The sequence below is a fragment of the Chionomys nivalis genome, chromosome 3, assembly GCF_950005125.1.
Source record: "Chionomys nivalis chromosome 3, mChiNiv1.1, whole genome shotgun sequence".
NCBI lineage: Eukaryota > Metazoa > Chordata > Mammalia > Rodentia > Cricetidae > Chionomys > Chionomys nivalis.
Genome location: NC_080088.1, coordinates 96,361,735 through 96,379,856, shown reverse-complemented (window position 1 = coordinate 96,379,856; position 18,122 = coordinate 96,361,735). Strand labels below are relative to the sequence as shown.

The 18,122-nt window shown below is 50.0% G+C and overlaps 1 protein-coding gene across 3 annotated transcripts in view; it reads right to left on the bottom strand.

Annotated features, from left to right (window-relative positions):
• Positions 1-18,122, bottom strand: part of Agfg2 (ArfGAP with FG repeats 2) — a 37,551-nt gene that overhangs the window by 2,121 nt on the left and 17,308 nt on the right. The window contains exons 2-12 of one of the 3 annotated variants that reach the window (XM_057765416.1): positions 17,242-17,335; positions 16,591-16,706; positions 12,985-13,138; positions 11,973-12,126; positions 9,826-9,951; positions 8,839-8,874; positions 4,809-4,929; positions 4,546-4,628; positions 4,371-4,469; positions 3,005-3,133; positions 114-199 (exon numbers count right to left, since the gene is read on the bottom strand). In XM_057765416.1, the coding sequence (XP_057621399.1) occupies positions 114-199; positions 3,005-3,133; positions 4,371-4,469; positions 4,546-4,628; positions 4,809-4,929; positions 8,839-8,874; positions 9,826-9,951; positions 11,973-12,126; positions 12,985-13,138; positions 16,591-16,706; positions 17,242-17,335 (1,198 nt within the window). The remainder of the gene's footprint in view (positions 1-113; positions 200-3,004; positions 3,134-4,370; positions 4,470-4,545; positions 4,629-4,808; positions 4,930-8,838; positions 8,875-9,825; positions 9,952-11,972; positions 12,127-12,984; positions 13,139-16,590; positions 16,707-17,241; positions 17,336-18,122) is intronic. The other 2 variants (XM_057765418.1, XM_057765419.1) reach the window with 2 other exon arrangements.

Sequence of the window (18,122 nt, the reverse complement as noted above, 5' to 3'; positions counted from 1 at the left end):
GCCTCTGTGAGTACAAGGGCAAACACACATGCTTCACGGATGGCATCCTAGCTACACCCCACGTTACAGCCTTCTGCAGAGCCGTGTCTCCGATACCACAGTGTGGTGCTCACCATGAAAGGATTGGTGGAGATCCCAGTCGCCTGGTTCAGAGGCCTCTGCCCCAGTTTGGAGGTTCCCAAGTCGCCAAAGGAAGAGCCTGGGAGGCAAGGATAATAATTTGGCTGAGTGTGTCTGTCACCTTCCTGGAGGGGAACCACTTGCTACACCTCTAGTGAACACCCAGGGGGGTCCTTCCCGAATTCTCAGAAGAAAAGTATGGAGCCATCAGGGCACACAGGCAGGTCTGTGGTTCATCTGATCCCCCTACTGGTCAGAAGAGTCTCTGTGTGTACAGTTCAGGCGACACCCCACCTGCCCCGCAAGAAGTTTGTCTTCCTAAGATTCAAGCAACTATGAACTGAAAAAATATCTTTAAAAATATTTATTTTGGCCAGGCAGTGATGGTTCATGTCTTTAATCCTGACACTCAGGAAGCAGAGGCAGGCGATCTTTTAGTTTAAGGGCAGCCTGGTCTACAGAGTGAGTTCCAGGATAGTCAGGGCTGTGTAGAGTAGAGACCCTGTCTCAAAACAAAACAAAAACAAAAACAAAAAAACAAAAAACCCACAAAAATAAAAAATACTATTTTAAAAAATTTTTAAATTTGTATTTATATGTGTGTGCATGCATGTGAGGGTGTTCGTGCATGTATGGGTGTGCATGCGAGTGCACCTGGTTAAAAGCACACATTGCTCTTTCAGAGGCCCCAAGTTGGGTTCCCAGCACCCACATTGGATAGTTCACAGATTATAACTTTAGCTCCCGGGCATCTGGTGCCTTTTTCTGGCCTTTGGGAATACCCATACATACTCACACAGACACACACATACATATAAATAAAAGTTCAATTTAAAAAATACACCTCTGAGCTGGGCGATGGTGGCGCACGCCTTTAATCCCAGCACTTGGGAGGCAGAGGCAGGCAGATCTCCGTGAGTTCGAGACCAGCCTGGTCTACAGATCTAGTTCCAGGACAGGCTCCAAAGCCACAGAGAAACCCTGTCTCGAAAAACAAAAAACAACAACAACAAAAAAATACGCCTCTGGGGGACTGGAGAGATGGCTCAGAGGTTAAGAGCATTGCCCGCTCTTCCAAAGGTCCTGAGTTCAATTCCCAGCAACCACATGGTGGCTCACAACCATGTGTAATGGGGTCTGGTGCCCTCCTTTGGCCTGCAGGCATACACACGGGCAGATGTTGTATACATAATAAATAAATAAAAAATATGCCTCTGGGGCTGGAGAGATGGCTTAGTGGTTAAGAGCATTGCCTGCTCTTCCAAAGGTCCTGAGTTCAATTCCCAGCAACCACATGGTGGCTCACAACCATCTGTAATGAGGTCTGGTGCCCTCTTCTGCCTGCAGGCATATACAGACACAATATATTGTATACGTAATAAATAAATAAATATTAAAAAAAAAATGCCTCTGGACAATGGTGGCGCCTGTGCCTTTAATCCCAGCACTTGGGAGGCAGAGGCAGGTGGATCTCTGTGAGTTCCAGGCCAGCCTGGTGTACAGAGCGCTTTCCAGGACAGCCAGGACAGCTACAGAGAGAGAAATCCTGTCTCAAACAAAAGCAAAACCAACCACACAAACATAAAATAAAGATAAAAATTACTTCTAACATACATTGGACCCCCCAATTTCTCGTCAGCTCTTTAATACAGTTTAACTGCTATTTGCATGGCATTCTGTTGCATTAAATGATAAACAGCCAAGCGTAGAGGCACACTCAGGCAACCCTAGCACCTGGCTGGCTGAGGTGGGACGATCATGAATTCAGTGCTAGCCTGGGCTACGTACTGCAAACCAAAGAGGGCTGGTGAGGTAGCTCAGCTCAGCTCAGCACCCAGTAGTAAAGGCTCTTGCTGCCACACCTGAGGTCCCTCCCCAGGATACACATGGCGGAACAGACCCGACTATCACAAAACTGTCTTGACCTTCATAGCAGTGACATGACATGTGCACCCCCACCCCCAAAGAAATGTTAATCAGAGTGAGTTCCAGGACAGCCAGAGCCACCTGTCTCGAAAACAAAACTACAACCAACCAACCAACCAACCAACAATAAAGCAAAGGCTGGAGAGATGGCTCTACAGTTAAGAACACAAAAAGACTGGGCAGTGGTGGTGCACGCCTTTAATCCCAGCACTCAGGGAGGCAGAGGCAGGCGGATGGATCTCTGTGAGTCTGAGGCCAGCCTGGTCTACAGCGTGAGTTCCAAGACAGTCAGAGAAATACAGAGAAACCTTGTTCCGAAAAGAAAAACAAACAAAAAATAAAACCCAAAAACAAAACAACAAAAAGTATAATAACACAGGTCCACCCTCCTAGAGGACCAGGACTCAAATCCCAGGAGGTTGGTGAAGGCTGAACCCATTCACAGTTCCAGTGCAGGCGATTGGATGCCCTCTGCTGGCCTCTTCAGGCACGGCATGCACATGCTACACAGACACGCAGGAAAAACAAAGTAAAATAATACAAAATAAAATTCCTCTTAAAAGAACATACATATGGAGAGGTGTGTGTATGTGTGCGCGCGCGCGGGGGCACACACGTGTAGATTCCTCCTTTCTTTTCTGTACTGGGAACGAAGCCTAGCTTCCTCGCTCACGCGAGCAAGATCTCTACCAGTGAGCTACACCCCTGCCCTCTTCAGTTCTCGAGATGGAGTCTAAGTGTCCAGTCAGGCCTTGAACTTGTCTTAGCCTCTTGGGCAGCTGGGTGTGCACACTGAGTGTGCAGGGCTTGTGTGGAAATGATACACCATTTACATCAGGAGCATCTGTGGGGTCCTGAGTGCCTGGACAGACCACACACATACTCAGGGGCTGTGCTGCCTGACGCCCGCTGGGAACCACAGGGGAGGGGGCTTCACACTCGGCCCCGGACCTCTTACCGTTCTGCTGCTCAGTCAGTGCAGCCTGTGTGGGGAACATCGGGGCAGGAAAGGGGCTGGCGAACGCCCCGGTGGGTGGCACCGGCTGAAGGAGACCAGGCCCGACACCGCTCATCCCGAAGCCAGGCCCTGTGGGGTGAGATGGGACACTCAGGCGACCTTCAGGCAGGTGAGATGACAAGAGTTGCTTTTACCCCTAAACCCTTTCTGTGGGGAATGGGGTCACTTTTCCCACAGTGAAGGACCCTGGATGAATACACAAAGCGATTTAGCTTTACCCCTGAAAGCTCCTGACCCTGTCATCTCCCTGCACTCGGGGCTCCTGACTTGGAGCCACACCAAACTGGGCCCCTTAGAAAGGACACAAAGTGATCTGTGTCCTGTCTCATTCAGACAAGGTGATCTGTGTCTCATTCATTCTCTCTGCCTCCCCCATTCCCCTCTCTCGCAGCCCAAGCTGTCCTTGAAGCGCTCGGTCACTGCCGCAGAGACAGATGACCTTGAACTCCGACCTTTATTTCTACCTGTGCTGGGAGGACAGGCCTCTGTCACCATGCCCAGTTCCATTCTTTCATCCCTAATGTGGGCGTGGTACCTACCTCACGGGGCCACTGTGACCTCTAACGGATGTGGCACCCAGTCACCCAGTATATATGTGACTCAGCTTTCCCTAGGTGGTTTCCTGTCTTCCTGGCCCCAAGACTCCATCAAGCTAAGGGGGTCAGAGGAGTCTGAGGGTCGCTCTGGAGGCTGTGGAGGGTAAGTGGGAAGGCACCACAAGGCCTTGCTCAGAAGGACAGGGGATAAGGATCTCTGATTTCACTGTGGCTCTAGGGGCACTGATGGGAGACAGGGTGGATCCCCCAGGGATGCGGGCAGGGGCTGCAGACAAGAGCATCACGACACGGTCAGCCATTGGGAACTGAATGGGGAAAAGGCGTTTTCTTCCTCTTTCCTCCTCTTCTCCACCCACCCTTTCCTTCTTTCTTGACTCTCCTTCCTTTTTTCTTTTTGGAGACAGGGTCTCACTATGTAGACCAGGGTGGCCTGGGCTTTACCGTGCACCCCAGCCTGTCCTTGAACTTGTGATCCTTTTCCTTAGGCAGTATTAGAACTATGGGACTGGGGGTGTGGGGGCACCACCATGTTGACCTGCGTGAGTTTTCTGGGGAATTCTGTGTGTTATGACAGGGATGCTTCTATTTTCAGATCACTAGGTGGCTTGGACCTGCAGATGGGTCTAGCCTGGGCTAGTGGACAGACGGGGTGCGTGGGGGGTGGGCGACTGACTACTCCTTGGGCAGCAAGAACCGCAGGGTTAGGAGACTCTGCTCTCTGAAATGCTGGAAGGCCGCTCTGGACTTACCCGAGGCCAGGCCATTGGGCTGGAATGGGTTGGTAGAAGGCAGCTGGGGTTGGGCAGGGGTGGCGAAGGGGTTGGTGAAGGCTGCAGATGGCAGAGAGGCTGGAGGAAAAAAGATGGTCTAATTTCTGTCAATCTTGGGGGTGCTTCTCCCACCCCTCTTCTGGGTAGGACTCACCTCCAAAGGTGAGCGCTGCATTGCCGCTAACGCCTGGCACAGACGACTGTAACGCAGGGACCTGGCTGGGTATCCCGAAAACACTGTGGCACAGGGAGAGAGGTGGGAATGGGCACTGTCCAGGAGAAACAGGGCAAGGGTGCCCGAGGAGGCAAGCCCACTGTGTTACCCCAGATCAGGCCGGGAAGCCAAGGAAAAGACAAGCAGGCCATAAGGCGCTATCAGCCCGGGACAATGCCACCAACCTTCACGACTGGACCCACCTGCCAGGGAGACCTCCAGCTGCCACCCTGGGTCCCAGGAGGCCACCCACATCTGCGAGGCTGCTGGGCTGGGTGCCAGCCGCAAGAGGAGCAGCACCAAATGCAGACATCTGGCTGCTCCCTGGATGACGAGATAAAACAAGGAAGCTGGGGTGAGACCAGGGGCAAGGGGCAGAAGAGGAGATGGAGGTGAGGGGTGACCGTGGAGGGTGGAGAGATGACGGGTAAGGCACCCCCTGGACTCGCTGAGTCAGCCCAGTTTTCCCATGATCACCCAGCGTGGGAGACTTCATCTCCTGAAGTGCTGGGTGAGACCCAGTGTGGTAAACCGCCACCCTCATCTTGGCTGTCTTCCTTCAGCAATACGGCATTCCTCTCGTCCTTTCTCTCTTTTGAGATGCTCTCAGTATGTAGCCCAGGCTGGCCTGGAACTCTCCTCTTTCCCCTTGTCTCAACCTCCCAAGTGTTGGGGTTACAAGTATGCCTGGAATACACGGAGCTAGGAATCGGATCTAGGACTTTTGTGTATACAGGATAAACACTCTAACAACCAAGCTACAGTCCTAGCTTCTAATTCTTTTTTATTTTTTAAAGATTTATTTATTTATCTATCTATCTATTTATTTATTATGTATACAGTGTTAGTTTCCAAGTCTGCCTACATACCAGAAGAGGGCATCAGCTCTCTATAGATGACTGAGCCACCATGTGGTTGCTGGAAATTGAACTCAGAACCTCTGGAAGAACAGTCAGTGTTCTTAACCTCTGAGCCATCTCTCCAGCCCTCCCCCTCCAGCTCCTAATTCATTTAAAAAATTAATTAGGAAAGTGGGCACTGCCTCAGAACTCAGGAGGCAAAGGCAGATGAATTTCTGAGTTTGAGGCCAGCCTGGTCCACAGAGAAGTTTCAGGACATCCAGGGCTACAAAAGGAGACCTTGTCTCCAAAAACCAAACCAACTAACCAACCAAACAACAACAAAAGAATTAGTTTATTAATTGTACCAAGGATCAAATCTAGAATCCTGTGTATGCTAAGTGCCCTACCACGGGGTTATGCCCCAAATCTTTGATGTTTTTCAGACAGGGTCTCACTATGTGGCCCAGGTAGACCTTGAACTGGCAGCAATCCCACCTCAGCTTCCTGAGTATAGGGAGGCAATCATGCTCAGTGTCTTCCCTGCTGCCCCCACCCAGGGGTGCTGGGTAGAGAACCAAAGGCTGTATTTATCTTTTTTTTTAAACATTTACTTATTTGTGTGTGGGTGCAAGTGCTTTTTACGGAGGTTCTGGAGCTCGAACTCGGCTCATCAGGCTTGCACTGCAGGCGCCTTTCCCCTGCCTGCCTGACTCAGAGCACTGGGGTTTCTGAGCTAATGAAGCTGCCTCCAGGAATGAGTCAACTCTTGGGTACTGCCTGGGTCTCTGTGTCCCAGCTGCGTCCCGAGTGAGCTTTACGCCTTAGCTGGCTCACAGTCTGGGAAGTGTTTCTCTGTGGACACTAGAGGGCAGAGCTGGGCTCACCCACGGAGCCATCTCCAGCTCCAAATCAACAGCTTAGTATTGATTTGTTAATTTTCTGGCATAGAGGGGCGCACACGGAGGCCAGGGGACTTGCAGTAGCTGGGTTCTCTCATTCCGTCATGTGGGTTCTAGGGATCAGACGCAGGTCATTGGGCTTGGCTACAAATGAGTTCTCTCACTGGCCTCAAGGAGCTTTGCATGTTTAGCAACCTCCCCTTTCCACATTCCTCTGACCTACACAAACAAAACCCAGCCTATCAGCCTACAGGTCCACCTGTCAAAAGCTCTCACCAAGTCCAACAGATCCCTTTTCTCTTGTGTTGCTGGGGATGGGGCCCAGGACCTTGCATGTGCTAGGCAGGTGCTCTACCCCTGAGCTACACCTTCCATCGAGCGCGCCCACTTCATTTTCGCCAAGTGTATGCAGTGAGCATCTTCCTGCCCATAGTAGCAGGATGGGGGTGAGGGTGCGCACTGTCTGCAGTTAGAGCTTGGGAAGGCTGGGAGTCTCAGGACTTACAGCTCTATCTGGAACGCAATCAGCTGTGCGACAGGCAGGCATCTCCCCAACCCTTGCCCTTCTGTGTCTCTTTTAGGCAGGGTCTCATATATTCCAGGATGGCCTCAAACCCACTATGTAGATGAGGACCTCAAACTTCTGAGTGCTAGGATGACAGGCCTGGCCTGCCATACCTGATTTATGTGGTGATGAGGACCAAACCCAGAGTCTTGGACAAGCTAGGCAAGCACCATACCAACCTAACTATAAGTAAATATAAGATAAAATCGAAAGCTTTCAAAGACTGTTTTTTTAAAGAAATTTTACTTGTATGAGGTTTTCCTTGCACACACACACACACACAAAAATATGCCTGGTGCAAAGAGGCCAGCAGGGGGCACCAAATCCCCTGGAAGTCAAGTTAGAGATGTCTGGGAGCCACCAATGTGGGTGCTGGGAATCAAACCTGGGTCCTTTGGAAGAGCAACCAGTGCTATTAACTGCTGAGTCGTCTTTCAAGCCCAATATATGTAACTCTTATTTGTAGGAACTTAAGGAAACTTTGCTTCCTAGTCCAGCCATGAAAGGATCGTGTTTGAAAAATCTCTATTCTGGGGCTGGAGACATGGCTCAGTGGTTCAGAGCACTTCCTGCTATTGGAGAGGAACCAGGTTTGGTTCCCAGCACCCATATGGCAGCTCGCAGCAACTTAACTCCAGGTCCAGATGCTTCAATGCCCTCTTCTGGCCTCCATACGTGGGGCATACTCATATATGTAAGCCTAAAACACTCATACATGCAAATAAAAATAAAATAAATCCTTAAAAGTGGGGGAGAGGGCCGGGTGGTGGTGGCGCACGCCTTTAATCCCAGCACTCGGGAGGCAGAGGCAGGCGGATCTCTGTGAGTTCGAGACCAGCCTGGTCTACAAGAGCTAGTTCCAGGACAGGCTCCAAAACCACAGAGAAACCCTGTCTCAAAAAAACCAAAAAAAAAGAAAGTGGGGGAGAGGGGCTGGAGAGATAGCTCAGCGGTTAAGAGCACTGGCTGCTCTTCCAGAGGACTTGGGTTCAATTCCTAGCACCCACAGGACAGCTCACAACTGTCTTGAAACTTCAGTTCTAGGGAATCTGGCACCCTCACATAAGACATATATGCAGGCAAAACATAATGTGCATAAAATAATAATAAGTTATTAAAAGGAGGAAAAATATATTCTGGGAGGTGATTCTGTCAGATGGTAACAAAACCTTGCTTCTATTAGTGAGAAAACTTGCTAAATAGTTCCTCAGGTTACCTCAGCTGGCTCCCTTCTGCACGGAACCTAATTTCCCATGGGGGGAGACTGCAGAGACCTGCTCTCTTGGCTTATTAAATTCTCATTGTGTTGGGCCAGGTGGTGGTGGCGCACGCCTTTACTCCTAGCATTCAGGAAGTAGAGGCAGGCAGATGTCTGGGTTTAAGGCCAGCCTGGTCTACAGAGTGAGTTCCGGAACAGCCAGGGCTACAAAGAAAACCCTGACTTGGCAAACAAACAAACAAAAAAAGAAAAAGAAAATTAAAAATTCTCATTATGTCTAGTAGTCTGTGCTTGGTCAGTCTCAAGGCTGAACCGCCAGTTACTTTCTGTACACACTTATGGGAACCTTTGTACAGATTTTAAGGTAACTTTCTACGTTATGTGTTTATTAGTGTGTGTCTGGGAGAGCATGATGCCAGGTGAAGCTCTGAGGACAACTTTCCTCAGCTGATCCTTTTCTTCCACCTGTGAGTTTCTGGGACTGGACTGTGAGGTCAGGATTGGCAGTGTGCACCTTTAACAGACAATCTCGTCTGGATTTTCACGTTTATCAGTATAAAACGGTGAAGGCACGAGGACTGAAAGTTCAAGACCAGTGAGGGGCTGGGATGTGAGTCAGTGGTAGAGCACCTGCCTAGAATCCCCCAGTGAGGGGCTGGGGTGTGGCTCAGTGGACCTTGAGTAGGCTGGGGGCTGCAAAGGACTCACCAAAGCTGTAACTTCCGGTTAGCATCCGACTGGCTGCTAATGAGGGTGGAGAAGGGAGAAGGGCAGAGGAGGGAAAAGAGCGTGAGTCATTGGCTTGTCCCTAGACAGCTGGTCTCTACGGCCCTCAGCTGCCAACTCCTGGTGTCCAGAACAGCCGAAGGAAGAGAGGCAGCTTAAGGCTGTGAAGACGGATGTCTGGGGGCTTTGGAAAGAACTGGAGGCTTGAAAGGGACCCAAAGTCTCCTGTGATTCCTAAAAATACAAGACTTGGTTTTAAAGACCTTTGATGTTGGAAGGGGTCTGTGTGGATGCCTGGGGATCACCTCCAACTTGACCTAGCCACTTGACCCTTTGGGGCAGGATATCACAGACAATAAGAACAGGGTGCACACACTGTAGTAGGACTCAGGCTTCCAGGCTTCCCAGAAACTTTCTGACTGGGTCAGAGGAGCAGTGAGATGGCTTAGCAGGTAAGACACTTGTTATGCGACCTCATGAAAGTTTTCACGCGACCTCTACACGAGTGCCACGGCACACACGGACCTGCCTGAGTGTGTGCACATACAAACAAATATGCAAAATCAATTTGGTTTTTCAAGACAGGGTTTCTCTGTGTAGCTTTGGAGCCTGCTCTGGTACTCGGTCTATAGACCAGGCTGGTCTCGAACTCACAGACATCTGCCTACCTCTGCTGGGATTAAAGGAGTGTGCCACCACCACCCGGCAAAATAAAATATTTTTAAAAACAAAAGAAGAAAACTGTCTTGGGGTAGAATCTGTGTTGATACTGTTTTATGTGAAAAACAGGACCACAGCGCCCTCTGTCTGTGGCAGGGCAGCCCCAGGCTCTACCCTTCAAGGAGAAGCAGTTTTTTAAGCCTATTTTATAATCACTGGGGATGTGAGGAGGGGAGGAGGCAGGGGTGATGCATGAACACGGATGCTGATGCTACTGGAAGAGAGGCAGGAAATGGGCAAGGAGTTTACCTGCAGGGGCTGGCTGAGCCTGGAACGGAGTCTGGACCGATGCGGGGAGGCTCCCGAAGGCCGAAGTGCCATGGCTGCTGCTGAAGGCATCGAAGTTGGCGAAGCCCCCATGGGAAGGAGTCTGGCCTATGGGCGGAGGGAACACAAAGGCTGCACGCAGGAAATGTATTCATAGCCAGATGTGTTGATGTCTTAGTTAGACACTGTGACCCACAACTCTCAGAGAAAAACATTTCACTGAGGTGGCGGCTTACAGTTCAGAGGTCTGGTCCATTATCAGCATGGTGCAGAGCATGGTGGCACGCTGGAAGCCCTGGCGCTGACTACACTGGCTGGCTACACTGGCGCTGGCTACACTGGAAGCCCTGGCGCTGGCTACAGAAAATGGACTGTCTCGCTTGGGAGTAGCTTTAGCATAGGAGACCTCAAAGCCCGCTCCTAGAGTGACACACTTCCTCTGACGAGGCCACACCCACCTCAACAAAGCCACGCCTCCTAATAGTGTCAGTCCCTTTGGGGGCCATTTTCTTTCAAACCACCACAGCTGACTAGTTTGCCAACTTGAAACAGGTTAAAGTCATTTAGCAAGAAGACCCTCAAATGGAGAAGACGCCTCCACCATACATGGTGGTGCACGCTCTTAATTCCAGCATTTGGGAGGCAGAGGCAGGGGGTCTTTTGTGAGTTCTAGGCTCTCCTGGTCTATATAGTGAGTTCTAGGACAGCCAAGGCTCTAGAGACTCCCCACCCCACCATCAAAAACAAATGAGAAAGTGCCTCCATCAGAATGACCGAGGGGCAAGTCTGTGGGGACATTTTCTTGATTAATATGGGAGGACCTAGCCCAATGAAGGCAAGTGCCAGCCTGGGCAGGCAGTCCCGGGTTATATAAGAAAGCAGGCTGACCCGTCTACACAGCATGTTCCAGGCCAGCCAGAGCTATACATGCGGCCCTGCCTCAAAATTTTAAAACAAACAAAACAAGAACAAAAAGCAGGCTAAACAAGCCACAAGGAACAAGCCTGCAAGCTGATTTCTCCCGAGTTCCTGCTAGGACTTCTTTCAAGGGACTGTGAACCAGGGTACCGCAGCCCAAGCAATCCTTTCCTCCCCCAGCTGGTTTGGCCAGTGTTTCATCACAGCAATAGAAACCTAACTAAGACACCGAGCATGGTGGTTTACACCTGTGACCCCAGCACTCAGGAGGCTGGAGTGGGAAAATCGTGAGTTCAAGACCAGCCTGAGCTATAGAGCATGACCCTGTCTCCAAAACAGACGCAGAATGTGTCTGTCTGTCTGTCTGTCTCTCTGTGTGTGTGTATGTGTGTATGTGTGTCTGTCTCTCTCCTTCTGCTAGAGGGTAGCTCAGTCCCCAGAACCCATGTGATATGCTTATAATCCCAGTACTGGAGACACAGAGGCAGGTGGATCCCTGAGACTCACTGGCTAGCCAGGTTTGCATATATGGCAAGTTCCAGGCCAGTGAGAAACTGATTTTTGTTTGCTTTATTTTAATTAAAAAGGCCGGTGCTAAAGAGATGGCTCAATGGTGAAGAGTACTTGCTCTTGCAGAGGACTGGGGATGGTTGGCCAGCACTCACACGGTGACTGACAGCCGTCTGTAGCTCCAGTCCCAGAGACTATAAAGTCCTCTTCTGATCTCTGTGGGCACCAGGCACGCATGAGGTACACAGACACACAGACACGTGAAACAGTCACACCGAGTTTAAAAAAAAAATACAAAAAAATACAAAAGGTGGCTAGTAGCAGAGGAACAACGGGCAAGGTAGTTCTCTGGCTTCCAAGTGCACACACGTGAAAATGCACAAACACGGAGAAAGTTATTCAGCTTTTTATTCTCTGGTTTCAGCCTCCCGGGTATCACGATTACAGGCTGGCACCACTATACTTGGTTCCCTTCTTCCCACCGTAGCAGGGATAAAGTCATCAAATGGGTCCTCTGACTGTTTAAAGAGGTACTTAGGACCCCCACTCATATGCTTGATGGCTAAACTTCCAAATAGAGCCCATGCTGTCTCTTGACCCCTGTTCTTCCAGCCCCACAGAAGGGTCAGGCCCCAGTGGACTGAATGTCTTTGTAGTAATATATGTGGTGGAGACAGGTTCTCAGCGCACGTGGCACTTACCTCCAAAGGCTGGGAAGGCAGCAAAGGCTGGAGCCACCTGGGGAGCGGCGAAGGGGTCCCCGCCGATATCAGCCAGCAGGTCAGTGCTGGCTTTCTTGGTGGACGACTGGGAAGGAGGCTGGGAGCTTCTGGCCTGGGCTGTACGAGCCTGGGACTGGTTGGCAGATTTGGGGGAAGAATTGTGTGTGGCAGTCAGAATCCCACCCGTGACCTGAGTCCCTCCAGAGCTCCCCAGGCTGCCCCCAGTCAAGGAGAGAGAAGGCTGGGTAAGGTGGTGGCTTGGGCTGAGAGGGTTCCCATGCAGAAATCACCTAAGTGCCTCTTTTTCCCCCCTTTCCTTTCCTTCCTTTTAATTTTGTTTTTGTTTTTTGAGACAGGGTTTCTCTGTTTCAGCTCTGGCTGTCCTGGAACTTCCTCTGTACACCAGGCTGTCCTTGAACCCAGAGATTCACTGGCCTCTGCCTCCCAAGTGCTGGGATTAAAGGCGTGTGCCGCCACTGCCTGGCTCTCTTCCTTTTAATTTTATATGTATGGGTGCTTTGTCTGCATTTATATAAGTATACCATGTGTGTATCTGGTGCCTGTGGGAGCCGAAAGAGTGTCAGGTTCCTCAGACCTCTAAGTACCTCTTGTAACTCTCAGCTGATCCTCTCAGAATATTGGCCCCCAAAACCAGGTTTTTGAGAGCCCATAGAGGTAGCCCTAAGACGCGCGGCAATGGGCTGTCCAGTGTCCAGGGGCTCTCAATTCCATGTCTTTGCCAGATAAGAAAGCACTGTCCTGGCTCCTCAGAAGGGAGGGTTAGGACTGAGGTCATTTGATACCACTTCCTGCTGGGGTCCCCAGATACCAGGCACAAATTGGAGGTGGTAGCAGGGCTGAGAGCCAGCTTCCAGTTCCTGGACTGCTGGTTTGTTAAACCCAGAGGATCTGACTTTGGAAAGCAATGCCCAGTTCCACACAATCTAAACCAAACCTCAGTGGGAATGGGAGGATCAGGTCAGAGGCTTACCTGGCTCGAAGAGGAAGCAGCATCAGAGAGAGATGGCACAGGTTCTCCTAGAAGTGTCCGCACGGGCTTCCCGTCCGAGACAGAGCCCTGGACAGGCGTAGAGGCACTGCCTTTGCTGTAAGAGGGTCCTTTGACTTGCTCCGGGGGGACGTACCTATGAGAAAGAACAGTTATCCTAATGAAAGAGCAAAAATCTTGGACCGTGCTCAGCTGAGGTGGTTGAGAAAACACAAATTACAGGGTCAAAGTTTTTATTATTGCTTTACCTAAAGTATATGAATAAAAAGTATTTAGTGACCTAACAATGTTCTCCAGTGTGTCTCTTCTGTGAGCTGGGCTTTGTGCATGCAAAGTAAGTGCTCTACCACTGAGCCACACCCCAGCCCCTCACTGGGGGATTCTAGGCAGGTGCTCTACCACTGAGCCACACCCCAGTTCCTCACTGGGGGATTCTAAGATAAATGTTCTACCACTGAGCCACACCCCCAGATTGCTTGGGCATGAGCTACCACACCCAGCTGTCCCCGGGTATCTTAATGCATCTTTCTTTATGTTAAAGGTTTTTTATTATTATGTGCGTGTGTATGCATGTGTCACATGTGCAAGTACAAGTGTACAGGCATGTGTGCCACTGGAGGTCAGAGGACATCTTGCAGGAATCTGTTCTCTCCTTCCACCATGTAGGTCCCAAGGACTCAACTCAGGTAGGTTGCTGGGTGCCTTGCCCTGCTAAGCTATCTTGCCATCAGTGTTTTGGCTTTTTGAAACATGGTGTCACAATGTACCCATAAATGACTCAACCAATCCTCCTGTCTCAATTCCAGAGAGCTGGGATTCCAGGCATATACTACCATGCCTAGAATTTGATAAATATTTCCTTCAGGAATGTCCAGTTTTCTCTGGGTTGTGGCTATTTTCTACTTTTTAAAACATTTTTTGGTTTTGTTTTTTTTCAAGACAAGTCTTTGATATGTAACCTTGACTGTCCCAGAACTCACTCTGTAGACTAGGCTGGCCTTGAATTAAAGGTGTGTGCCACATCCGGACTCTTTAAAGAACTCTTTTTTTTTTTTTTTTTTTTTTTGGTTTTTCGAGACAGTGTTTCTCTGTAGCTTTAGAGCCTGTCCTGGAACTAGCTCTTGTAGACCAGGCTGGCCTCAAACTCACAGAGATCTGCCTGCCTCTGCCTCCTGGGTGCTGGGATTAAAGGTGTGCACTACCACTGCCCGGTTGTTCTTTAAAGAATTTTTAAATTATCATAAATTATTTATAAAAAAATAATGAATTTCACAAGGTGGTGGTACGTGCCATTAATCCCAGTACCATGAAGGCAGAGGAGGGGGAATTCTGCGTTCAGGTCCAGCTTGGTTTACAACTGTTCCAGGATGGCCAGGGCTACACAAAAGAGCCCTGCCTTGACAAACCAAAAAAAAAAAACAAAAAAAAAAAAACTGGAGAGATCCTGAGTTCAAATCCCAGCAACTGCATAGTGGCTCTCAACCATCTATGAGATCTGGTGCCCTCTTCTGGCCTGCAGGCAGAACATTGTACATGTTTAAAAAACCAAAAACAAAACAGGATTTCTCTCTCCCTCGTCTTGGTTTTAAGTAATCATACACACAACAGTACGGATGGAGCAGTTTTCTTATTTTCCAGCTTTTTTTTTAAGATTTATTTATTTTATGTATATATGAGTGTTCTATCTGCATGTATACCTTTACACCAGAAGAGGGCATCAGATCCCACTATAGATGATTGGGAGACACCATGTGGCTGCTGGGAATTGAACTCAGGACCTCTGGAAGAGCAGTCAGTGCTCTTAACCACTGGGTCTATATGTCTCTCCAGCCCCCCCCCCCTTCCTTCTTGAGCCCCTTTCTTTACTTTCTGGGGCTCTCCCTGTCTCTGTCTCTCTCTTAGCACTAGAGAGTGAAGCCAGGGCCTCCCACAGGTTACAAGGAAGCCTTTTCTGCACTTTTTCTTTTGAGACAGGGTCTCACTATGTTGCCCAGGCTAGCCCTGAATTCCCTCTGGAGCAGCTAGGATTAACATTCACACATCAGATTTCCTGACTTCTCCCTCTCGATCCCACAGAGAATGTCTGTACCTTGTTCAGCAAGGAGCTCAGCCTGTCCTGACCTCTAGCTCCTTCCTACTCCTTGCATACACCCCTTATTCTGGAAGCATCTTAATGTAAGGACACCCCAAGGAAGTGGTCTCAGGCTCAGTGGGTAAAATGCCTGCTGTATAACCAGGAGGACTTGCGTTCAGACCCCCTGACATCTGCCTAAGGTTGGGAATGGTGGCAAGCATATCTATAACCCCAGCTCTAGGGAGGAGACGAGCGGTCCCAGGGGCTCACGGGGCAGCCGGTGACCGGATCACTTAAAGACGCTGCCGTAAAAACAGACGGAGGGCTGGACTTGGCTCAGTGGCTAAGGTGCTTGCTGCCAAGCCTGACTGATGACCTGAGTTCGACCCCTGAGATCTACCTGGTAGGAGAACCTGCTCCGCAAAGTTGTTACCTGACCTCTACACAGGCGCCCTGGCACACGCATGCACACGTGTGTAGACAAGATCTACTGAGCTGTAGAAACTAGTGCATGTGGACAGATCTACCTGCTCGATCCGATCATTTTCAACAAGAAGGACGTCAAAACCGCAGGGTTAGGGCTACGGATTTGGCTCAGCGGGTAACATACCCACCGAACAGGCATGAGGTCCCGGGTTCGATTCTCAACACCACATAAGCCAACTGTGGTGGTGCACACTTGCAATCCCAGCACTCAGAAGGCAGCAGCAGGAGGATCTAAAATTCAGGGTCATCCTTGGGATATAGGGAGTTCAGGGTTAGCCTGGGCTACATGTCTCAAACAGAACTGCAGGGTTAGTGACACACATAACAAGTTTTTTTTGTTTTTTTTTTTTCACGTCAATTTGTCATTTTATTATTTTGACACAGGGTCTCATGTAGCCCAGGCTTGCTCAGAGCTCACAAAGTAGCCAATCACCTTGAATTTCATTTTCATTTGTTTGTTTGGTTTTTTAAGACAGGGCTCATTTGTGTCCTTCTGGCTGTCCTAGAATTAGCTCTGTAAACTAGGCTGGCCTTGAACTCAGAGAGAGCCACCTGTCTCTGCCTATTGAGTGCTGAGACTAAAAGCATATGCCACCACTGCCCAGCTATGACTTGAAATTTCTGGGGGCTGGAGATATGGCTCAGTGGTTAAGTACACTGGCTGCTCTTTCCAGAGGTCCCGAGTTCAATTCCCAGTGACCACATGGTGGCTGACAACCATCTGTAATGAGATCTGGTGCCCTCTTCTGGCATGCGAGCATACATGGAGGCAGAATGTCGTTTATGTAATAAATAAATAAATCTGATCCCCCTGCCTCACTCTCCCAAGAACTGGGGTTACAGGCATGAACCAATATGCTCAGTTTCAATTTGTTATTTGAAGTCGGAATTTAACACCAACTGAATCTGGGAGTCAGGGTGAGGAGCAGACCCGGCAGAAACCTGATCTTAAAAAACGCCAGCAATACTTTGGAAATGGGGCTGCCGAACAAGGTGTCTCGGACCTGGGTCTCCCCCTTCCTCCTTACCATCTTTTCTTCTCATATTTTTCCTGGAGGAACTCCTTCACCTTCTGAGGATCCCTGGAATCGGGTATCAGCGATGTCCGAGCATCAAAGAGACCCAGCCAGATCTTGCGGCAAACCTGGAAGGACAGAACCGGTGGAGTGTACGAACGCATTAGTGTGTGAACAGCACCAGTGTGAACGGCACCGTTGGTGGACCTCTGGCTAGTGACCTCAGGCCAAGTCTTCCAGGATCAACTATGGGGGGCTCTGCAGGCACCTACAAATCAGACCGCGCTCCTGCCACACAGTTTATTCATGAATAGTAAGTAGGTCAGGCTGTACATAAAATGCAACATATGTAAAGCAAGTGATAGCATATACTAAAACTATGAAGAAAATCCATCCCAGAAGAAACTGTCGGGGGCTGGTCAGGTAAGTTGATGGCCTGAGTTGGATCCCTGGGACCCAGATGGTGAAGGAAGAGAACCTTGTCCTCCCCCTACACAGATGGACAGACAGACAGATACACAGACAGCCACACGTTCTAAATAGATAAAGGTAAAAGAAATTCAAAGGAAACTACTGGGTTTTCCAACCATCCTGAGGCAAAGTTTTGCTAGCAAGTGGCCGAGCCACAGTCTACTACCTCCTCCCTCGATGGCAGCTGCTCACCTCATTCCCACGAGATTGGAGGAACAAGACTTCAGGCTCAGTGAAGGTTGTCATGGAGATGGACTTGACTCGATGTGGGGGGTTTAGGCCTCTCCTGTAGGGCAGAGATAGAGAGGTGAGCCAGGGCAATGTACATATTGAGTAAAGGAGAAACAAAACAACAGCACATAAGACAGTCTCAGCCCATGCCACGGCCGGGGTGGGCTCAGGGGTAGAGCCCCTGCCTAGAATCCCCCAGTGAGGGGCTGGGGTGTGGCTCAGTGGTAGAGCCCCTGCCTAGAATCCCCAGTGAGGGGCTGGGGTGTGGCTCGGTGGTAGAGCCCCTGCCTAGAATCCCCCAGTGAGGGGCTGGGAGTGTACTTCAGTGGTAGAGCACCTGCCTAGAATCCCCCAGTGAGGGGCTTGGGTGTGGCTCAGCGGTAGAGTACCTGCCTAGAATCCCCCAGTGAGGGGCTGGGGTGTGGCTCAGTGGTAGAGCCCCTGCCTAGAATCCCCCAGTGAGGGGCTGGGGTGTGGCTCAGTGGTAGAGCACCTGCCTAGAATCCCCCAGTGAGGGGCTGGGGTGTGGCTCAGTGGTAGAGCTCCTGCCTAGAATCCCCAGTGAGGGGCTGGGGTGTGGTTTATATCACTTGAAAATTGGTTGGCCTAGCATACATAAGGCCCTAGGGTCTATTCCTAATATGGGGGTGGGGGAAATATTACACAACAGTAAAGTTCTGCCAAAGACCAGCAATATGGTTTAGTGGGTATAGGAGCTTGCTGCAGGGCTTGATGACCCAAGAACCAGAGACTCACACAATAGAAGGGGAGAAATGATTCCTGCAAATTCGGGTCTGACCTCCATGCGCATTGGGGGCACTTGTGTCCCATACACTAAATAA